This window comes from Pleurodeles waltl, chromosome 2_1 (assembly GCF_031143425.1).
Source record: "Pleurodeles waltl isolate 20211129_DDA chromosome 2_1, aPleWal1.hap1.20221129, whole genome shotgun sequence".
Taxonomy (NCBI): Eukaryota; Metazoa; Chordata; class Amphibia; order Caudata; family Salamandridae; genus Pleurodeles; species Pleurodeles waltl.
Window position 1 is genome coordinate 575,705,672 of NC_090438.1, and position 23,789 is coordinate 575,729,460.

General features: G+C 41.6%; 1 protein-coding gene across 3 annotated transcripts in view; it reads left to right on the forward strand.

Annotated features, from left to right (window-relative positions):
• The window catches only part of ITPRID1 (ITPR interacting domain containing 1), a 506,204-nt gene that overhangs the window by 345,905 nt on the left and 136,510 nt on the right, over positions 1-23,789 (forward strand). For all 3 annotated transcript variants that reach the window (XM_069215173.1, XM_069215186.1, XM_069215179.1), the window contains one exon: positions 13,466-14,013. In XM_069215173.1, coding sequence (XP_069071274.1) covers positions 13,466-14,013 — 548 coding nt within the window. The remainder of the gene's footprint in view (positions 1-13,465; positions 14,014-23,789) is intronic.

The window sequence follows — 23,789 nt, forward strand, 5'->3', positions numbered from 1 at the left end:
CATTGGGGATGGAGGAGGCACCAAAAACATTGTTGTACCATGCTCCATCAGCGCTAAAGCCAGCCCTGCCTGCACCTAAGCATTGCAATTGGACATCTCCCAAATAGGAAAACTACTTTTCATTTCAGTTCATCATCTACTGTTCTCAAAATGCGTAGACTGTAAATTGATGATCAGGGTTCCCTACATGCTTGTTTCCCTTGAGAGAATTTTCCTCAACACTTGTGAGGGAAGAGTGTCAAATTACACTTGTGTACAAACTGCTTTCAATATCACATACCTGCCATTTTCCTCAGAGTCTTAGTTTGCAATCAAAAGTCAACTCTGATGTAACATTGGATATTTTTCTTCGTTTTGCGAGAAATGTTTGATAGTCCAGAGAAAAAAAAGGTTGCATTCTAGCACACCCATGCTCATGACAGCTGTTTTAGCCAGCCATCCGTTCAATAATTGATGTTGTTTTTGTGCCTCAAGTTGCATTAAATGTGCCCGGCTGCAGTAGTCTGCTATGTATGGCATTTTCCCATCTGAGAGAAACCACCTCAATAATGAATACATTTGTTATGTAAAGGGCTGAAAAGCACACAAAAAAATGGATGTCCAACATAGTTTTGGACAAGACAATGAATTGCGTCACGATAATTTTAGAAACCCAAGCAGACATCATCAAAAAAAAGAACATTCCAGAATTCCTCAAATTGGTGATGGCAAGTAAAGCAATATTGGGTAGACAACCCTGTTTTTATTTCCTCTGCGCTTAGAAAGACCTTTCTCTTGGATGCAAAATTAGGTATTGATCCCTAAAGGGTTGATTAAGAAAATGGTAAATTCACGGAAATGTCACCACCTCCCATACTATATGTTGGTGACAATTCTGCCAGTGGATTCTACAAATTGACCTTCTCTGTAACAAATCAGCAGACTTTCAATTTTATTTACACCACCTACCTCTAAATGAAATTCAAAATTTCTGACGAAGGATTGGTGAAAAAACTATTTTTAAATTTAATACTTACAGTTGTTAGAAATTGGGTCTTTGGTTGGCTTTCAGGTTACCTCCTGTCCAAGCAAGAACCCCCACTCTAGTCAGGGTAAAAGAGAATCACCCTCAGCTAACCCCTGCTTACCACCTTGGTAGCTTTGCACGAGCAGTAGGCTTAACTTTAGAGAGTTGGGTGTAAAGTATTTGTACCAACACACACAGTAACTTAATGAAAACACTACAAAATGACACAACACAGGTTTAGAAAAACAAAGAATATTAATCCAAAAAAAAAAAAAAAAAAAAAAAAAAAATCCACAATACACAAGTCAAGTTATCACTAAAAATGCAAAAAGAGTCTTCATGTAATTTTAAACACAACGATAATGCTGTTCGCGTGAAAATGTACCTTGGGTGCGTCAAAAATAACCCTGCACGGGCGAGTCTCAAAAAAGGCGTGCGATGCATCGATTTCACTCACAAGAGAGACCTTGCATTGTTTCTCCTTTAGTCAGGCCGGCTTGCGTTGTTTCTTCTCTCTGCAGGAGAGTGATGCGTCGATCCGGTCAGCACTCTCAGGTCCGGGCAAGCCTTGCATCATTTTTACACGCCCAGTGGTGTTTGTGTCGAAAATCCAGCCACAGGATGATCCAAAAACCATGCAGCGTGGGCTGCGATCTCACCAGCCTCCGTCAGCGATGCTGTGCGTTGTTTCTCCAGCGTCGATCTTCGGGTCGCATTGCAGACGAGCATCGATTGCGGATAGACATGTAGAGTTTGGGTTTTCTGAGCTCACAATTTAAAAATACATCTTTTAGTAAAGTTGATTTTAAGATTGTGTGTTTAAAAATGCCACTTCTAGAAAGTGGACTTTTTCTTGCTTAAACCATTTCTGTGACTCTGCCTGTTTGTGGATTCCCTGTCTGGGTCAGTTTGACAGTTGGGCTGGTTGCACCTCTCACTAGACAGTGACAAAAAGGGAGCTGGGGTGTAGTCTGCATTTCCCTTATGAGCCATCTGTGCTAGGAGAGAGGGGAGGAGTGGTCACTTACACCTGAAAGGGCTGTGCCTGTCCTCACACAATGCAGTCTCCAACCCCCTGGTGTGTGTCTGGGGTCTGGCTTGGGCAAGGCAGGATTTCACAATCAAGAGAGACTTTCTTTTGAAGTAGGCCTACTTCAAAGGGCAAAATGGATATAAGAAAGGCACCCAAAACCACAGACTTCAGAACACTTCTTGAAACCAAGAGGAACCTCTGCCTGGAGAAGAGCTGAAGAGCTGAGGAAGAAGAGCTGCCCTGCCTGTGACTGTGCTTTGTGGAGCTATCCTGCAGCTGCTGCTACTGCCTGTGCTAAGAGGACAAAGACTGGACTTTGTGTTGCCTTCCTTCTTGTGAAGATCTCCAAGGGCTTGATTTAGAGCTTGCCTCCTGACATGATTACAGAGCCACTTATGTGGGTGCCACAACCAGTGCTGCAGGCCACTAGTAGCATTTGATTTACAGGCCCTGGGCACCTCTAGTGCACTATACTAGGGATTTACTAGTAAATCAAATATGCCAATCATGGATGAACTAATTACATACACATTTTGTATAGGAGCACTTGCACTTCAGTACTGGTTAGCAGTGGTAAAATGCCCAGAGTAACAAAAACAGCAAAAACAGAGTCCCGCACACATCAACAACCTGGGAAACAGAGGCAAAAAGTTAGGGAGACTACGCCAAGGATGAAAAGCCTAACAGTGTGTCCCACAAATAGCCCCAGTTTGAATAGATATGTACCCTCATTGGGATTGCTATGTCTGACTACGGACCCTCTTTCAAGTGCATGCAATAACAGTCCAAGTCAGGGCATGCTTTGGAAAAAGCACAAAAAGGAACCTCGCACAGCTGTCCGAACTGCTTCTCTGCTATTGCCTCTGCTTTGTTTCTCTACAGGAGGGCCTTCTAACCTTATATTTTTCTATCTTTCCCTTTGTTTTCACACTGTTAACTTTTAGATTTTTCCCCAGCGAGAAGAGACATTACCAGTTTTTAATTTGTAAATAAATTAAGTGCCAGGGCCCAAGGTATTTGACATGGGTCCACTGCAGCTGGCACAACCCACATGTCACTTTTAACTGAAGGTTTAAGTGCGACTTTTATCAGTTTTTAAGATCTATTATATAGCTAAATGTTCCACTCATAAACATTGCTTACACATGCAAACAGAACCACCATGTGATAGATTCTAATAAATATGTGGTGGTGTTTACAAATAAATGCCGGGGCTGGGCACCGGCAAACGCCAGCACAAAGTAGGCACTGGACAGTACCACCCTAATGTAGTCTCCTTAAAAGGAAATATTCCTTGAGCATTGGATGCGTGCAGCAGTCACTCCAAAATCAAACCCTTTTGCACCCTTCCACACCTGCATGACGCCTGGACTCCTGGCTGTTTAACAGCAGTATCCAAAGTAGCCATTAATTACACATCCCAGCAGCTTCTAGCACCACCAAAAGAAGTTGAGTCGCCTTTATTGGCATACTCTTTGTTCATTGGATATAGTTGGCACCTTTGCTTGTTTAAACTGTCGTTGGGAATATACACTGGATTTAAATAAAGCTGCAGATCCAGGCATTGCCAAATTTAAGGATGATTTGTCAGCGGTTAATTTAATTCAGAAAGTTAACAAACTTATACATGTAGCTAGTCATACGCTGAACCTAATTGTTAGCACTATGGAATCTTTCAAACTTGATTCCCCCTACACCTTTACTGTGGTCGGATCACTATTTGTTAGACTTTATCGTGTGAACCTCACAAAGGAACGTAAGTTTTCTATTCTTGCTATATTATTGTAAAAAAAAGCAAAAGGCTAGAAAGAAGGATGCAAAAACGAATCATTTCGGAGATAGAACTGACCTCAAAGCTGAATTCAGCAGTTATAATAAATTAATAAACCCAGCTCGCAGAGATTATTTTATGCACAGGATTGAGGAGAGCACGAATCATTCCAGTGCAATTTTTTAAATAATCAATTAATTTCCACACCTTGTGAGCAAGCCACCTCGGTGTTTGCAGTTCTATGTTCAAATACAGCTGTTTTTTCCAGAACAATTTGTGGAAGATTTACTCAGTTTGCCATTCAGCACCGAACTAACGCTTTTTCAGAGGCCTAGTCTTCGTCACATCCTATATCTACAGCAGCTTTGAATTCTTTTGTTACCTTTCTTTGGAATAGAAGAGGCCATGGTCGAGTTTAACTCAGTGTCCCCTCGTGATCCTTGCCCTCATCATGTTCTATCTGATAATGAAAAAAGTCCATGGATGCCCAAGATGTTCGAACTGTCCTTGGAAACAGACATTTTTCTTCATGTATGGAAGAACATTTGGCCCTTCCAGTACTGAAAAACGTGGAGCCAATTCTATGGATATGTAAAACTACCATCCCATCTCATTATTACCTTACTTTCCTAAGGTTTTCGAAAATCGAATAAATGAACAGCTGACCCAATACCTGGGCGAGCACGATGTGCTGGACATCACACAAGCCGGGTTCAGAGTGAACCATAGTATGGAAACCACTTTCTGGGCAGTAACTGATGACATTAGTGGATGAGGCTAAATCGATGATGGCCATAATTTTTCTTGGTCAGTCGGCAGTATGCAACATAGTTTCTCACCATGCACAGTCAGAATGTCTGCCCAGGACTGGCCAGTATGGAAAAGGTCTTAATGGTTCCAATCATTTTTAAGTGGGTAAACACAATTAGTTCACCTCCCTCCCCCCCATTCAGATCAGATCCCACACCAGTTACATTTGGTATTCCTCAGGGCTCATTTCTGACTCCGACATTATGTATTATATAAATATATATAAATACTATAATACTATATATATATATATATATACATATATATATATATAAATATATATATTTAGTTTTCAACATTTATTTATGCAGATGACACCTAGCTAATAGTGTCATTTGCTGAAAATGGTGAAATCACGAGACAATTTTGTGGAGTGCCTTGCAGAGGTGTTTCTCTGGATGCAAGACCATTGCTTTAAGCTGAACGGAGACAAAACCAAGGTGATACTGTTTGGGAAGACAGATTCCATCTGGTCCAGTTTGTCATGTCCCACCAATCTTGGCCCTGCTTCTATTCCCACAAATTCCAACAGGAATTTGGGCATTATCATTGACAATGATCTGTCTATAAACAAACAGGTAACATTGATGTATGGTATCTGCTATGTTATTCCCCATCTTTTACATAAGATATTTAGCTAGTTGCCAATGCATTGCCTTCATAGTATCATCCAGGCTATAATTATCAGTCTCCTGGACTTTGGAAATGCTTTGTTTGTAAGCATGGTAGACTCTCAGTTTTAGAGGTGACAAGTTATTTAGAACAGAGAAGCCGGACTAGTCTAACAAACAGAGCACCATCAACTTCAACTTTAAAAACACTCCACTGGCTGCCAGTGCGCAACAGGGCAATCTTCAAGTTGTTCTGTCATGCTCATCGGGTCTTCTATAGATACGAACCTGTTTATTTGAGCAATGGAATTATACGTTATCTATGACAAGAGCTTTAAGATTCTTTAATCACGCCATTATGAAGCCTCTCTGGATCCACAGAGCTAGAACAGGGAGGTCATTATTCTCCTGGTTAGCAACAAGGCACTGGAACATTCTTCAACCTAGAATATGTCTTATCATTGAACTTCTACATTTCAGAAAGGCCTTGAAATCCTGGCTGTTGCGTTCTTAAACCACCTTCTAGAGGTTCGGTTTTCTCTCCTGATCAAGAAAGATTGTGAAAGGATATCCCATTGATGATTGTTTTTGCCCATTTACAATTCAGGTTAACAGTCCGTATGGTGGGCTCTTTAGACTGCTTGTTTGGATAAAAAAGGGTTAGATGGAATGACCACTCAGGAAATCGTTTGGGTGACTGTGCAAAATAATCTGGCAATGCATATTTTTCATTCAATAAACATGCGAGGATTTCAGGTGGTTATATAGTTAAGATTTGTGGCCAGGCCATATACTCTCTACATAAATTTCTGGCCTGCTGGCCTTTGGTAAAAGCTAAATGTTACATAATCCCCAGCAACAGTAAGACTTGGCTTAGTGGGTGGGTTAGAAATGGGGTCTGCAGTTGGCAGTCAGTTTACACCCTGTTCAAGTAGGGACCCTCACTCTAGTCAGGGTAAGGGAGTCACACTCCTAAGATAACCCCTGCTCATCCCCTTGATAGCTTGGCATGAGCGGTCAGGCTGATCTCAGAGGCAATGTGTTAAGTACTTGTACCCATACAAAGAAACACAGTGAAAACACTACCCTACAAATGGACACCCCACCAGCTTAGAAAAATATCCAATATGTATCTAAGTAAAACAAGACCAAAACGACAAAAATCCAACATACACAAGCAAAGATATAGTTTTTTCCAAAGATTAAATCCCAATAAAAGCACTTAGAAACACAAAAGCTCCAACTGGTGATATCATAGCTTTGTGATGGAGTTGTTCGCAACAGTCCAATGCCACTCACAAGGGAGGACGGCACTGGTCACGGAGTCGCATGGACCCCCAGGAACAGTAACTTAGAAACAAGGCAGAGTCAAATACGTGGCATAGAGTTGTAGAGGTGAGGCATTGCTGGAGCCGGTGCAGCATCGGTTCTATACTGCTACGCAGGAGGTGAGGCATAGGGTCCTTCCTGCCATGCAGGGGAGGTGAGGCGTTGGTTCATTACCGAGGCAGAAAAAGGTGAGGTCTGGTGGGGTTGATGAGTCCAGCGGGTCAAGATGCGATGAGGTGACTTTGCACTGTTGCGGCACACCACAGGGCACAGGCTCCGCTGTGGAGTCAGGTGTCACAGATGTTAGTGACACGGCACTCGGAAATCACAATGCTGCGGGACTTCATAGGCACTGCAGTGGCCTCAGACCTGTGGTGTCAGTCGCGGTTATCGCACTTCAGCTGGGGCCACGGCTTCGGTTGCAGGCAGTGTCACAGAGTTGGGCAGCAGTGCCGGTTCTGGAGTCATCTGGAGTCGGTGTGCCTGGTTCTTCTTGTTTTGTGCCAGACTTTGCTCCCAAGGGCCCAGAGACTTGAGTGCCCACCTCTTGGCAAGTCAAGGTCCTCAGCAAGAGAACCTTGGGCCTGGCAGGTGAAGTAGTTGATGTCCCTGAGAGTTCTTAACAGGAGGCAAGCTCAGTCCAAGCCCTTGGAGAAACTTCACAACCAGGATGCACAGCAAAGTCCAGTCTTTGTCCTCTCCAAAGCAAAAGCAGCAACCACAGGCCAACCCAGCAAAACACACCCAGCCAAGGGGCAATACTTCTCCTCACAGCTCTTCAGCTCTTCTCCTTGGCAGAGTCTCCTCTTGATCCAGAAGTGTTCTAAATGTCTGGGATTTTGGGTCCGATTCTTATACTCATTTCTGTCTTTGAAGTAGGCAAACTTTAAAGGAAAGTCTTTGTAGTGCACAAGACCCTTCCTTTCCTGTTCTGACCTCAGACACACTCCAGGGGGTTGGAGACTGCTTTGTGTAAGGACAGGCACGGGTCTGTTCAGGTGCAAATGTCAGCTCCTGCCACCACTCTAGCCAAGGAAGACCCATCAGTACATGCAGGATACACCTCAGCTCCCATTGTGTGACTGTCTGGAGTGAATCCACAAACAGACAAACTTATCCTGACCTAGACATGTAATCCAGCAGACAGGCAGAGGCACAGAAAGGTAAGCAAGCAAACGCCCACTTTCTAAAAGTGGCCATTTTCAAACGTACAACTTTTGCTGAAGGTGGTCTTTAGATAGCATTTTTAAATTGTGAGTTCAGAGACCCCAAACTCCAGATCTCTATCTGCTGCCAATGGGAAACTGCACTTAAAAGATATTTCAAGGCAATCCCCATGTGAAACTATGGGAGAGTTAGGCCTTGAAATAGTGAAAACTGAATTGAGCAATAAATCATTATCAGGGCATGTAAAACACAGTAGTACATGTCCTATCTTTCAAATACACTGCACCCTGCCCATGAGGCTGCCTTTGGCCTTACCTTAGGGGTGACACATGTAGTAAAAGAGCAGGTTCAGGCATGGCCGGTAAGTGCACTGCCCTCACAGACACTTCAGGGGCAGGTCTGAGAAATGTTTACAGGGCTACTCATGTGGGTGGCACAATCAGTGCTGCAGTCCTTCTAGCAGCATTTGATTTACAGGCCCATGGCACCTCTGGTGCACTTTACTAGGGATTTACTTGTAAATGAAGTAAGCTAATCATAGATAAACCAATCACCAATATCATTAGGCAGAGAGCACTTGCACTTTATCACTGATCAGCAGTGTAAAGTGCCCAGAGTCCTAAAGCCAAAACAACAGGTCATAAAAATTAGGAGGAAAGAGGCAAAACATTTGGGGATGACCTTGCAAAAAGGGCCAGGTCCAACAGAGTGGTTGTAGAATGTAGGTTTATTAGGAGGGAAATTAGAGCACTGGCATCTTCTCAAAGTTACCACTTCCCCTGTTGGCCAATACAACAGTTTAAAAAAACATGAAGGTTTAATCTGGAAAGCTCTATTACACTTCTCAGTGGCTAAGAATCCTACTGTACAAAGTTGACAATATGTTCCAAGTCTGTTTTGCAGCTTGGTACAATAGTACTTATTTTAGCTGAAGGACGCTTGAATGCATGTGTTGTGGACCATAGTGCCACATTTTATTGAGTGCACAGAAACTGAATATCAAAAAACAATTACAGAATTGAATTATCTCCTCTGTTTCGTGCTGTTCAGACCCTTTATCCTGGTAACTGTGGCAGACTAAATTATGCAATGGGTACCCAGTATCTGAAAGTATTTGCACTAGCAAGGGCTACAGCAGTGGTGCATACTTGCACTTATGCTGTTTTGTCATATGACTGATTTTCGCATAGCCCTGTCTGAAACTAAAGCCTTACCACCCAATTTTGATAGCCACCTCACAAACCTTTTACAGTGTATTTACAACTACTAATCATAGTTCAAACATGTGTTAATTTGTTGAGATCCTTAAAGACACTGGTTGATTATAACAGTGCACATAGGCTAGTGTGGACCATTACTAAAACAAAAACTGTGATTTTTGTCAGAGGTCCCATGCAGTCCCTGGAAAGTGGTGGTTGAAGACATATCACAATTGCCTATGGAGAACTATCTTAAGGTTTAATTGAGTGAAAAGTGTCTCTGCATTAACATCTTGCAACTATCAAGTGCAAACGATCCACAATGTCCTAGGGAGGTTAGAAAATGTGTTATAGTACACTGAAGCAGCAGAGGTAATTGTGTGAATTTTGACTGTGCTATCTATAATTTGGACGCTTTTCCTGACACATTTGTCCCAGCTTTTGCCTTTTTGCAAAGTAATACTTTACCTTTAGAAAGTTATTTAGGACCCTCATGTGTACTCCTCAACCTCTCATCAAGCTTGCATTTAGTTTAGTTAAACAATTGCAAGTAAAGTGGAGTTTTTGCAGTTCTGCAAAGACAAATACATTATACTCATTATTGAGAAACCATTGAAGGACACACAGTTTCTCAATCTAGTGTATGGTTGGAACATTGACTGAGACCCCCCCTCCCGGTAGATAGTTTTACTTGAACATAGGAATGATAATGCCACTTATGGTACTTTAAGGAATTTAATTAAAAAAATTAGAAGTAATTTCTAGTAAAAGGGATTTTAATGTGTTGTCTTCATATATTCATTTGTATTATATTGTGAATTCATACTAGGAAAGGTTAAAACAAGCTAATTTATATATTTCTTTACAGCACAGTACAAGGGTTTAAATGGTTCAGTTGTTAATCCCTAGTTGGGACCTTTTAAAAGCACTGGCAGATGTTTTCTAACAAATATGGCTCGTCTACACTCTATTCTTATAGAAGTGAATCAATATTACATTTATTGTGTTTCTGTAAACCCTTTGAAATAGAAAGAAGGTATATTTCTTTAATTTAACATTGCTACTTGCCAAGAGGTGGTTCATTTCTACTTTACATAGGGTATTCTCTGGGGGGGGGGTTAAATGTGTAAAATTACTACATTTTTAGTAATGACTAAGAAGTAACAGTTTGGAATTTAGATAGAGAATTTGGGCAGCCTTGATGTTAGCTCTTATACCTTTTTATATGCTTTATTTATTTTTGTCTGAGGTATTAATGTTTTGCTTCCGATCTACCTTTTCTATGGTTTTAATTAGGAAATGCAATAGCAGCATTTTTCACTATCATTATTATGATTGTTAGCATTATATTTATAATTATTTTTATTATTAACATTAGTGATATTGCTGTTATTGTTGTTATTAGTAGTATTAGTATTATTAGTATTACACCTTGAGTATGTCTGAATGAGCTGGTGATCGAGTACCATCATTTACTTTCAACAATTCCATGAATGTCCCCATAAGGGATTGAGATTTTAGATGTAAATTTACAGGTGCTTAAAGGGATGTTCTTGCCACACTTTCTGTACTATCTATGTAGGATGTTTCCCATGGGGTTGTTGGGATCATTTTGTCACCTATTAAATATTAAATGGCACCAACAAGGAGAACTACCTCCTGTGTGCCCGCCTCCAGTGGTAATTATCCCCTCATTTACATGGAGTCATCTCCCACACACTTTAGGAAACACTTTTTCATAATTCAGGAGTACAAAATGTGTGTCTTGTCAAAGTGTATTAAAAAAAAGTACAACCCAGAGGCTCCAGCCTCTTCTGTAGTATCAAAGGACATCAGGAGTGTTCACACTTTTTTTGTATAGAAATGGGGCTCAAATATTTAAACTTTTTTGGAATATGCAAAATCCACTGAAGTCAGTTGCCCAATCTGGGATATGAAAAAGTAACTCCATATAATACAGAATTTGGCGACATTACGACTTCAGCGAACGGAAAAGTCCATCCGCCGAAGTCCCGATGGGTAGGCTGCCCATTACAGGTTTCTTTCTCGGTCAGCGTGAAATGGCCTACATCATTGTCTCCAGCTCATAATAGAGCCAATGGCAATGCTGTACTGCATAGGGTGCACAAGCATCCGTCACAATGTTCACTGTCTGCAAAGCAGACAGTGAACATTGCGACGGAGCTGGCCAGGGGGGGGGCCTGCACTGCCCATGCGAACTGCATGGGCAGTGCAGTGGTCCCTCTGGGACCCCCTGCACCCTGTCTCCACCAGCTGTTTCCTGGCGGTGCTACCACCATGAAACCGCTGGCGGAGAAGGGAGTCATAATCCCCTAGGGCAGCGTTGCTTGCAGCGCTGCCCTGGCAGATTAGGACTGCCTGCACCGCCAGACTGATGTGACGTCGTAGTCTGGTGGTGCTGGTGGTGCAACCGCAGCACTACCGTCGCAGTAGTAATGTGGCAGTGAGACCATAATAACGTTAGCCAGAAAAGATACATTTTAAATTATCAAATGTTATGATTTATGAATAAGCTTCAGACAGCCTGGTTCCAGGCCAGAGATACTCTCTGCTTGTCGTTTTCGATTTTCGATTTTCACTGAGTTATTTTGAAAGAAGATCGCAAATTTGTTTCCTTACAATCATATTGTGTTGTTACTTGCTTAAAAATATACCTGAACTCTTTGTTTAACTTTCTCTCTCGTAGATGTTTTTGTTTTCCAAATATTTACTTTTGATGTATTTTTCCACACTTCACCAATGCGATCTTCCATTCCTCGTATTCACCAACATATACCACCTCGTATATAGCAACGCCACCTGAAGAAGTCTGTGGGACTTTAAAAGTATGTGCATTGCACCAGCAGAGTATTTTCAATTAGTGCATTAAAAGGCATCATATTTCTAGACTATACAAGAGGAGCCTTAAAATGTTCTTTAAGAAGTTCTTATGTTCTTAGGGCCATATTTATACTTTTCGACGCACAACTGCGCCAACGCAGTTGTGCGTCAAAAAATCTAACGCCGGCTAACGCCATTCTGAAGCGCTATGCGGGCGCCGTATTTATTCAATGACGTTAGCCGGCGTTAGCCAGCTGAGCTGCCTGGTGTGCGTCAAAACAAATGACGTACACCAGGCAGCGCCGGCGTAGGGGAATATGGAGCTTGGGCGCCAAAAAATGGGGCAAGTCAGGCTGAGGCAAAATTTTCGCCTCAACCCAATTTGCGCCATTTGTTTTGACTCCCAACCCCCATTAAAATGACTCCTGTCTTAGCAAAGACAGGAGTCATGCCCCCTTGCCCAATGGCCATGCCCAGGGGACTTATGACCCCTGGGCATGGTCATTGGGCATAGTGGCATGTAGGGGGGCACAAATCAGGCCCCCCTATGCCACAAAAAAAAAAAAAAAATACTTACCTGAACTTACCTTATGTTCCCTGGGATGGGCCCCCCCATCCTTGGGCGTCCTCCTGGGGTGGGCAAGGGTGACATGGGGGTTCCTGGGGGCATGGGAGGGCACCTCTGGGCTCCTTCCGAGCCCACAGGTACCTTAACGCCTGCCCTGACCAGGCGCTAAAAAACGACGCAAAAGCGGCTGGACCTCATTTTTTTTGACCCGCCCACTCCCGGGCGTTATTTTTGCCTGGGAGTGTAAATACGGCGCACATGCCTCGGAGTCAATTTTTTCGACGGGAACGCCTACCTTGCATATCATTAACGCAAAGTAGGTGTCCACGCTAAAAAATGACGCAAACTCCATGGACTTTGGCGCTAGACGCGTCTAACGCCAGAGTATAAATATGGAGTTCGTTTTGCGTCGAATTTGCGTAAAAAAAAACGACGCAAATCCAGTGCAAACGGAGTACAAATATGGCCCTTAGTTTCCTCGAGCTGCAAATACAATTCTTTCTTATATTTTTTTAAAGACAAAGCCCTGGCTCATTCATGTGTACAAGAACGTGCATATGTCAGAGTCACAGACTAGTGAAACTTAGTTGGGTTTTCAGGATATACTTAATAAATATATTTGTGAAAAATGAAATGTGATACCTTCAGTTGGAGACTCTTTGCATATTTACTGATCGTTCTTAAAAGCAGTTTAAATGCTACTATGCGTTGCCTAAAGAAGCCCAGCCGTAATTAGGACTCATTCAGTCTGATGTGGTCCAGGCCAGAAGCTGCCTTCATATATATCTTTGAGTTTTAGTAGCTGAAAAACGCTTAGTCCTCAGCATGAGGGCAGCACAAAGTTGTTAAACGATGACCAAGTGTTCATTCATACTTAGTAAATGTAGGTCTAAACGTTTAAGTGACCTGCTGTGGTCAAACCAAATGGTGCATGAGCTAGGTAGACATTTGGCGTTTTGATCTTTCTATCTAGATTATGAAACCGTTTAAAAAGGGATCAGGTGATATGCTCCACAGCAAAGAGCAGAGAACTCCTTATGAATGCATAATGCCTCTCATTGCACAAAAAAACAAATCTGCATATCTGCTTATCTCTGCTTATACTAATCCCTTTTCCTTTACTAATGCAGGGCGATTTCGACAGCTAGAGGTCTTGGACCAGGTGACCAGTGCCTTCACTTCGCTGTGCGACACAGTTCAAGCCAAGCCAGATGCGGAAGACCCTGAGGAAACCAAACTTGGAAAAAGGAGAAGGGTCTGCCAGCTACTGAGGAAGGCCTCCCGGCAGCAGACTCTCATTCAGCAGGACAGCGTGATGGGTTCAGGAAGGCAGGAGCTTCTCAAGGAGCGAGAGGAAGCATCTCCCAACGCTGGTAAAGCGGACAGAGGGAAGCCACCAAGGAAGCCAAAGAAGCGACTCACCGAAAACTGCCTGGCTCTGCTCGCTGAGGAACAGGTTTACAGTGAGGACAACGCAGACTTTTCTGCTCCACTTGTAAGAGCTCCAAATGGCAGCGCCCTACTTCCTGCGCACGCTTCCCTGAAGCCCTCTCCCCTTTCAGTGGAGAGCTCATTAAAAGACAGAGCTCGAAAGAAGTCTACATTCATTTTGACCAAAACACTTAAACGCGCTTCGGGATTGGACGACCGCCCTGCAGATTCTTTTGAAATGGAAGAGGTAAGTACAATACCTGTCAGGTTTATTTATGCAGTGGAGTCTCTAGAGGGGGTCTTGTTTTAGGGCATAAGGGGGGTGGGGCATCTCTTTTTGACCTGACCACCCTATTCCCTTCCATCTCAGCTGCTGAATGTACCATTCACAGAAAAAAGACACTGCACCTTGCAAGACACATTAATTTGTTCAGACACCTTTCATTGCAAAGCGGTGCTGTTTGCTTAAATCATTCAAGTTTGACTTTATATGTATATTCTGATATAGATACTTTGGTATATACGTATAAGGTGATACGTGAACTCATTGATATAATTTCAGATTAAACATTATAAGCGTAAACACAAACATTGCGAACAGCCAGTAAAATCACTGACCTCATGTGTTACTCATATGTTAAATGGCATCATATATGACATAACCAATTATATTCAAATAATAACACAGTTTATATTATTAATGAGATGAATCAATGATTCTGACAGCATGCAATAGGGTTTGTGGATGAGCAATAATTCAAAAACCTAAACATACGTTTCGACTCTTTCACATTTGTCCGTGAACTTTTAAAAAACACAAAAGTAATTGGATATTTTAAAGTGAAGCAATTTTGATCAATGTCAATGTCTTTTTAATTATATTCATCCAAACGCTGGGTAGGTCACTTGCAGAGAGCTGGCTGCGGAATGTCATTGAACAATAGACCCTTTGGTCAACCTTAAGTATGAAGGGCTGACGGCTGAGCAAGTTAAGTGTAAGGTGGGCATTGAAGGGTGTGCTGAGAGTCATGCACAGCAGGATGGCGATATGTAGAGGGTTGAATGCAGGAATACTAATAGTGTAAGCTCACTGTCCAACCTCTATTGTGGGTTGGATGTAAATTCTTATGTGACACCAGGCCTTGCAAACAACTCCCTCTGTGTATTTCTAAATGTTATGCATGGAGGGGGATAGTCACGTTTAGAGGGGGTGGGAAAATATCCTTGCCATAGGGTAAGCTCAGGGTCAAACGCGTCCAACTTATGGTTGAAGATTGTGTAGAGTGGAGGTTTGATGCTTGGGGTGGGTTGGGTGTAAAGCCTTGCCAGACCCTGGACACTGAGTCCAAGTAAGATGCAAAGTGAATGGTTACACACAAGATTTTGCTGAAGCTCTAGTGGCCTACTGCATTTGAAAGACTTGCCAAACTTAAGAATAACCAACTGCTGAGTCTGCACATGGCCCTGAAACTTCCACTGGCACAACCAGATTCAGAGTTTGCCAGAAAAAAGAGGATATTGGGTAGGGTAACGCAAGCCAAATAATGTAAAAAGATGATGTACTCGGTGTGGAAGCACAGATTCCAGAGGTTATAGCAGGCACACCTACCACCTGCTCAGAGCAGGTGCTAAATCATAGCTGAATTGTCCCTGGAATGGGGGATAACCATGAAGGGAAAAGCTTGGTAATTTCAGGTCTGCATCATAGTTCCTCTTTCTGGGGACAAAATGTCATATTTTTATAGTGCAATTACCAGCCATAATCAATGATCCCCATCCTGTAATGTTGGCACATCTGCATTATGCTATGAATATTTTTAATTCTGAATTCCAGAATTACTGATCCCTGTGGGATTGGTAATTCCAGGTCCAAATTTCCAGAACTGCTTTGTTCCCATTTGGTTTTATTTAACTTTTAACCTTTTGTTTAATACATGTCACAAACTGGAACAGCTGGTTGTCTGCTTTGAGGCCGAGTAGAACTGTAGACTAAACAACCACTATTCTGACACATGAACAGGCATACACCTGAAGGGACATCAACCCTTCTTTTATTTCCTCATATGATTTTAAGGAGGGTACTGGCTCCTGCTGTTAACCTATGGGAATTTGCGATTTGTGAAAATCTTTTATTGTTATTTTATGCTTTATGATTTGGACTGTTGTTTTAACTTTGTTTTTTTCCAAACAGTGCCACAGACAAGTGAGCATGTCTGTTAGGCACATGAGCTGCTCGGCTCCAGTTCTGATTTTATTAGCCGCCCCCACACCCCCATGTTTTTAACACAGAAGGGTAGATTTACTATGATTTTGCATCAGGGTTATGTCACTTTTGTGGCACAGCCCGGCCACAAAGTCTTTTTTGGTATGTACTAAACTACACAGAGTCTCTTTGTGGGGGTTTGCGGAGTTGTGAAAATACAAAGTAACGCAACACAGCACATATTGCTGCCTTGCATTACTTTGCCTTGCATAGGTGTTACATAGGTGGAGCATAGGTATTGCCAGGCATCTACCCATATATTCTGATGCAAAAGTAGGTTTTTCAAACACTTGTAAACCTAGGTATAGATCAAAATAGTGCATCTACCTGACTGAGTCGTAACAAGGAGAAATATCTTTATTTCTCCTTGTTACTTCCACTTTGGGTTGTTTTTGTGCAGGAAGGTGTGCCTTCCTGCATAAAACCAATATTAATCACAATGCAGGCACCTTTGCACTATGATGCAACAATGCCTACATTGGCTCTAGGCAACCTTAAGTGCACTAGCGCAGGGGGAGAGCTGAAGAGCATCATATCTCAGAGGATATGGAGCTTTTCCTCCCTCTTATTTTCATGCTGTGCAGCGACTCGCCCAGCTGCATTGCGTTGCATCAATTCTTAATACATCTGCCCGAGAATGTCTTCACTGTACCTTAGAGCAATGTGCTCTAGTTGCTCTTCAGGCCATGACCACTTTCAAAACTGACATGACTGTGCGTCCACTCAGTGGGAACACCAGTGGTACACTGAAGGCACCCCAAAGGTAAATCTGTCTGCTCCTATTCATTACTGGATTGCACCCACCACCAAGAACCCTGCTCCTGATTCTATCCACCCAGAACCCCATAAGAACTTCTTAGCCTTGTCACCCTCATAGGTATTTTCTCTCAACCAATGTTATCACTTCTAGGCCAAGGCATTCTAAGGCTATTCTGGTGCTAGCCGAATTGTAGCTTCGATCCAGTGTTCTGCACATATGGGTGTAGACTGTTTAAACAAAAACGTTCTGCGTGGTTCTCAGACATATGGAAGTGTAAGGATAGGAATGTGTTTTTGGAGCAGCAATTCTTGACTTTAGAACTATGTTGGGCACATACAGGCACCATGTGGTCTGTTCAATCTGTTCTCTTGGAGTAGAGTAGAATACACACACATGCATACTCATATCTACTCATATGTATGTGCAGTTGTGGTTCAATCGCACTTTACATTGAAAAGGCAGTTTTTTGTTTTGTCTATACTTTTTGATCCCATAATCAGATTTTCACTAAATTTGCTATTCCTTTGACCTCGGCAGCTAATGTTCAGCATGGCAATTTTTATGCAGCTCCGTGGAGTCATTTATGAGAAATCAACATTTTAAAAAGATGCTGAGTGGGTGTTAAAGGGATAACACTTTTGTATATCTGTTCTGTTTGGGATTTGACACTATAACTCATGCCCCCACCATGCACAGTATTGTGATCAATGATGTAATTTCAGATGTTATCAGTGGTATTATCAATGATGTCATGGAACATTTAATGCATGAAGTGCATGGCATGGGCATGAGTTATATTTATAGTTTATGCAGTTATCTATAATTGCTGAATGTGTTTTTTTAGGTTTAAAATGTGGTGTGTTAACTGACATTTTCACCTAACAATAATGTCACTTTAAACATTGTTCAGTGAATTTATAAGTTTTTTCTATGTACATCAAGATATTACAATAGTTAACCATATGCATCATCAGTTTAATCCTTGTTTTAATCAGTGAATTTGTACTTTTTACATAAAGATTTTATTACCAGACATAACCATGCCAACCCCCTGCCGCGAAAGGCCTCTGGTCTGCACCCAACCCCCAGGGGACCACACTGTCCTTTTTCTTTTTTAATTATTTCTTGATCTTGCAGCCAATCAGGACTCACAAGAGGCTCTCACTCCTGTGAAAGCCAGATGGCCGATGGGAAAAAAGGCCCTCACAGCCAACCACATTGCCCCATTATTTGAAGTTACATGTCTGTAGAAATCTCACGGATCTCTTGAATACCCAGCCATCCATATATGTATAAAATTTGAACCTTAATTTCTCAAAAACTACTGAATGGATTAATACCAAATCACAAAAAGCACGCGTTCTCTGTAAGGCTTTAGCTTTCTGCCAAATATGATGTAATTCCATTCAGCCATTTTGGTTGTAGCACTGTCTACAATTACCCATGGAAAGTGTATAAGGAAATTGTGTTTTTGGACCCCATTCTTTTCCCTTGGCCCCTCCTTGATGGATCACTCCAAAGCTTCCCAGGAAGGAGCTGAGGTGGGTAATCTTGTTTTGGGATGTATGTTGATGATTTGTCACACGTGCCAATGTTATTAGAAAAACAAGCTGCTGCCTGTCAATCAGATTGCTTAGCCACGCCCAAATATCTATAAATTTTAACCTTAATTTTAAAAAAACTGCTGACCAAAACTTACACCAAATAACAAAAAGCATGCTTTGTGAGCAGAGATCTAGCTTTCTGCCAAATTTTGTGTCATTCTGTTTAGCATGTTTTTCTGTATTGCTGTTCAAGTTTTCAATGGAAACTTCGATGTGGAAAATGAATTTTGGAAACCCTCCTTTTTCTCAGCCCCTCCTATATGGCTTACCCCAAAACTTTCCAGGAAACAACTGAGATGGATGAAACTTTTTTTGGAACATGTTGTGAAGATTCCCAAAAATCAATTTCCTATGGAAACGTGGTCTTAACTATATATACATATTCACTGGAATAACCTAAGGTTACAGAGACGATAAAGTTAGGCTGACGTTTTACCCATACAAAACCTTAGAAATGAAACAGTTATTGTTACTTTTATAGTTATACTCATGTTAAGAAACTATAACAGATAATTATAACTTTACGTATACCTATAACTGCTGAATTTCAGTGGTTTTGTATAAGTAAAACATCAGCCTAACTATAACGTCCCTGTAACCTTTGTTTTTTTCTGTGAATTTGTATGAGTCAGCAAGTCAATCAGGGTCTTGCTTTTTCCCAGGATCCAAGGAATCGGCCAGAAAAAACAGCAATTTTTTCTAGTGCCACTGTTTTGGAAACTGAATAATGAGTTTGAAGTCTTTAAATGGAGCTTGTTAGCTGGCGTTTTGTATACCACAATTATTGAGAAAGGCGTCATGCCGAAATGTGTCTGAGCATGGAGAACATATTAAAGGTTATGGATGCCCTGCGAGTTTTGTGGTGTATGTACATGGGTCCTACCCACATGGTGGAGGCACTCATCATTAATAGGTGTTCAGCAGCTTTGGTGGGCCTTTGGGAAACAAATCTTTTTCGTCTTCCTGAACGACCACTGCAGGGGATTGTGACCGTCGACGTGAACTATACAAGCTATAAGATGTGCAGCAATTTTACTGGCACCTACGGTAACTGTATTCAGTGGCACAGCAAGGGGTGTTGTTAACAATAGATATGCTGGTACAAGCATTCAGTGGTGTATTAGAATGTGGTGAACGTTTGGGACTATGAAATGTACAAATATTACGTGCTGCAGAAAATAACATGGAGCTCCTTTAAGCCCATTAGGTTGACATGGAATATTGGGCATTTAAGCTATCAAATATTTTAATTAATTTAAAAGTGCTGATACTAATATTGAAAAGCATAAGGGGAGTTACCATCTCATCATGGCAGCAGTAGAACGTTATTTGGATTTAAGGCTGTTGGTCCCTCTTCTAGTGCCACTGTGTGGAATCTGAATAATGAGTGTGAACTCTTTAAATGGAGTTTGTTAGCTGGCTTATTGTATTCCACAATCATTGATAAAGGTGAAACTGTTTGGTATATATATATATATATATATATATATCATTACATAGTGGTGGTCACCACTATGTAGTTATAGTTAGGACCTAGTTTCTAGAAAGAGCATTTTTTTACTTGCCTATAGCTTTGGCACTGCTTGACGAATCTTCACAAAACTTTTCCCCAAAAAATTGCCAGTTCGGTCAGCTGCTGTCGGGATGAAAGTTTCAGGGTGATCCGTCCATGGGGGCTGAGAAAAAGGGGATTCCCAAAACAGGTTTTGAACAGCGATAGCACCAAAACTACTGGATGGAATTACACCACATTTGGCAGAAAGGTAGGTTTTGGTCCAGAAAGAGTACTTTTTGTTTTGATGTAGTTCTGTTCAGTAGTTTTTGAGAAATTAAGGGGAAAACAAATTTTCCCCCAAGCCCAGGGAATCACCACGTCACCGGGGATATGCCACGTTGGAAGGGGGACCGCACAGCCCCCTTCCAGGGAGGTGGCAGTCCCCAGGGCAGCAAGAAGGGTCCAGGACCGCACCCCCCCTGCATTTTTCAGCAAATGCCCACGAGACTTGGCCCACCTGGGGGGTTTATAATTATGAAGCATGGGAGGCCTGGCTCTGTATTTTTTTGTTTTAAGGCAGATCCACGTGGCTCTGGCCGTAAAATAAAAATGCTTTTTAGCCCTGGGCGGGCTCACCACCAGAGCTAAGGGGTCAGGGTGTTTGTACCCTGCTCATTACCTTTTTCTGTGACTCAGCTTCAGCCGATTCCCAAGATAGCTGCCAACACTTTGATTGGCTTCCTTGTTCTGTCCAGTAGTTTCGGCGCTATTGGTGTTCAAAATCTCTATAGAAAAATGAATAGGGAAAACGTGTTTTGGGTCCTCTCCTTTTTACTCAACCACCCCCCCACTCAACAGATCACCCCAATACTTTCCAGACTGCAGTTGACTTGACTGCCTAATTTTTGGGGAAAGTTTTGTGAAGATTCATCAAGCGGCGCCAAAGATATAGGCAAGTAAAAAAACACTTTTTATATAGAAACTAAGTCCTAACTATAACTACCTACTGGCGACCACCACTAGGTAATATATATATATAGATCTCTTGAATGATGACAATATGCCATTTCAAAACCTGTCTTTTTAAAGCAATGTAACATTGTAAGCCTTACATGAAGTAGACAATTATTAAAAATAATACTTCAATAGTTAAGGCATTGCACCAAGATACCCTTGCAGGTTATAATGTGCTTTACAAATAAACTTTTTAGAGAAAATAAGGCATACCCTGTAACCCTAGAACCTGGGTGGTTAAATAAGCAATTAAACAATGGTCCTACAGGGAGAAGTAAAAGCCTTGTCTTCCTGGTAAACCATTTTTGAACAATCTTCAAACATGTGCAAATTTTGTCAGCAATTCATATTTTATTATATCTTTACTAAAAACACAGTCATTGTTGATTTTGAATTAATTCCCTTCGATGCTCCAATAGTGATGGCACAGTGAAAGTGAATGTAGTGAAAAACATTTGTGCAAATGTGCTTTGTACAATATATACAAGGTGCTTGTTAAAACACAAATTTTCTGCGATCTTCTATCAGAGGACTCATATTACCCCAGAGGACCAGAAGTCACTTTTTAGTCTCCCAAGAAAAATCCACACTATCAAAATGTCGACGTTTCGACCCCACTTATGTAGATCAATCTATCCAGGGTCATCATCAGGACTGTTAGTTTGCTTTAGGTAGTATCCGTCAGTCATTGTATTCTGTTTTAGGGTGATTGTTTAATCATCTCATCCTCCATTGACTTTAGATCATAGTAGTCTGTCCACTCCCTGTACCTCCATATGGTTTGTTTTTCATACCGGAGGATGACTGCTTGCATCTGAAGTTGACAAAATTTGCACATGTTTGAAGATTGTTTAAAAATTGTTTACCAGGAAAACAAGGTTTTTACTTCCCCCTGAAGGACCATTGTTTAATTGCTTGCAAATAAACTCAACATTGCATTTATTAAGGAAAGGGTAGCCACAATGAGATCTTGACGCTGATGTCCTATGTAATGTGTGGCTGAAGCTGTACAGTCTGCCATATATTTTCTATAGAGGGCTGAACCTGAAATTTCAACCTTGGCAGAGGCTTCAGTTTAATTAATGTGTCATCCTTCCATCCCACTATCTCCCGATCAATAGAGATGCTGAAGGTCCTTGAGGGCAGAGGTTGCAAGTGGGTGGAAGGGGGACTCCAGTGAGCCAGTAACAAAGTATAGGGCAGAAAAGCAAAATTGGTGAAAGAGAGGTTGCATAAGCTAAGCATAGAATAGGGCAGAATCAATTAATATAGGTGCAGAATATTCCTAGTCTATAGTTGCAGAATATTCCTAGTCCATCAAACATTCAGATACACTGGCCACTGAGGGGTAGAACAAGTTCTGATGCGAGTAATCTAGATTTTCCAGTGTCTGTAAGAGAGTAGTACAACTTCAGACTGCGGACCATCCAGAAGTGAAGATAATAATGTAGCAACACCAATAGTAAGCTTGGCTTACTCTTTGCTTTGCTGCACCCAGTCTGACATTGAGAAAGTATATCATACATATATGATATACACGGCATTACAGCAAAACAGCAGTGGCAGTTGGGGAAACACTACTGTGAAACAATACCCAGACAACTTCCACCCAGATATTACGTGAGTGAAACTGCATATCAGTTATGACGTGTGGTCAGCCATAGGATTAGTATGAGCAATAACAATCAAGAAAATGCAAGCATAATACAATCATAACATGGTATCCATGCAAATGCAACATGAGCAATATTAGTGATAATAGTGCACCATCAAAGCAATCACAATGTAAGGTTCAACCAGATCTGATCTGAGCAATAACATCAACAGGAGTGAAATAGCTGAACAAACATCCTGTAGTATCAACCACATGACATGATCACAACAATTACTACATAGGGCCCTATCCACAAAGGTAATTTGGAGTATGTGAAAGATACTTGGACAGTACTCTTCTACATGCTTTTACAGTCCCCAAGACATGTAAAATGGGACAAAACGTGTACATTTGAACTAATTATATCTAATTGTTCCCTAGATATTCAGATCTAATTAGTACAAATAGAAAGGACTGTGCCCTTTTTGCATTTTTACCAAGATAGTTGGGTGTTTTAGGCCAATTCACAAATGCATGTAAGAGACCATGAACATGTACTGCTGGAGTATGTTTTAGAAAGAAAGTAGTACTCAGCATCAGGTCCAAAAAAGCAAATTACTTGCACTTACATCAGATGCACTAAACAACAGGACAGTTATATGATGGGTTATTCATCAGGTGAACAAGTCTTTCCTTTAGGGAAAAGGTTATAGATAAGAGATTAAACAAAATATTCCTAAACATAGATGCAGTAAAGCCCAGGCAAGAAGAAGCCTTTAAATGGGATGAAATCCTGGAGATTAGGGACAGGACAGGAAAAGTGAAATCAAAGAGAGCACATTGGTGAAAAATGCACAGTGAGACATTAATGGGCATCCAGCAGTTTAATGAAGGTAGACTCAGAATGTCAGAGCATGTATACCATTTCTTGTGGGAGTAGGATCCTTTCAGGGAGCAGTCAGGAACAAGAAAGGGTGCATCTAACATTAGTGATACCACCGGCCATTTGGGAGGTTGGCCAGGAGTCTCGTGACCACCCAAATTGAGATCAACATCCCTGAGGAGCAATCCATTGGAGGAAGATGGGGATGAGGTATGAAGAGAAGTCACCACAAAAAATGAAAAAAAGCAAAGATCATTAGAAAAGGAGGTTGAGGGATATGAACAACATGGACCATAGGAGCTGAATAGGAACAGGAGGGAGGCAGGCTGGGAAAACTGAGTCAGGAATGGGAGCAAAGGAAAACATGGTATGGAAAGGGATATCTCAACATTAACTAGGCCACAGGGAGC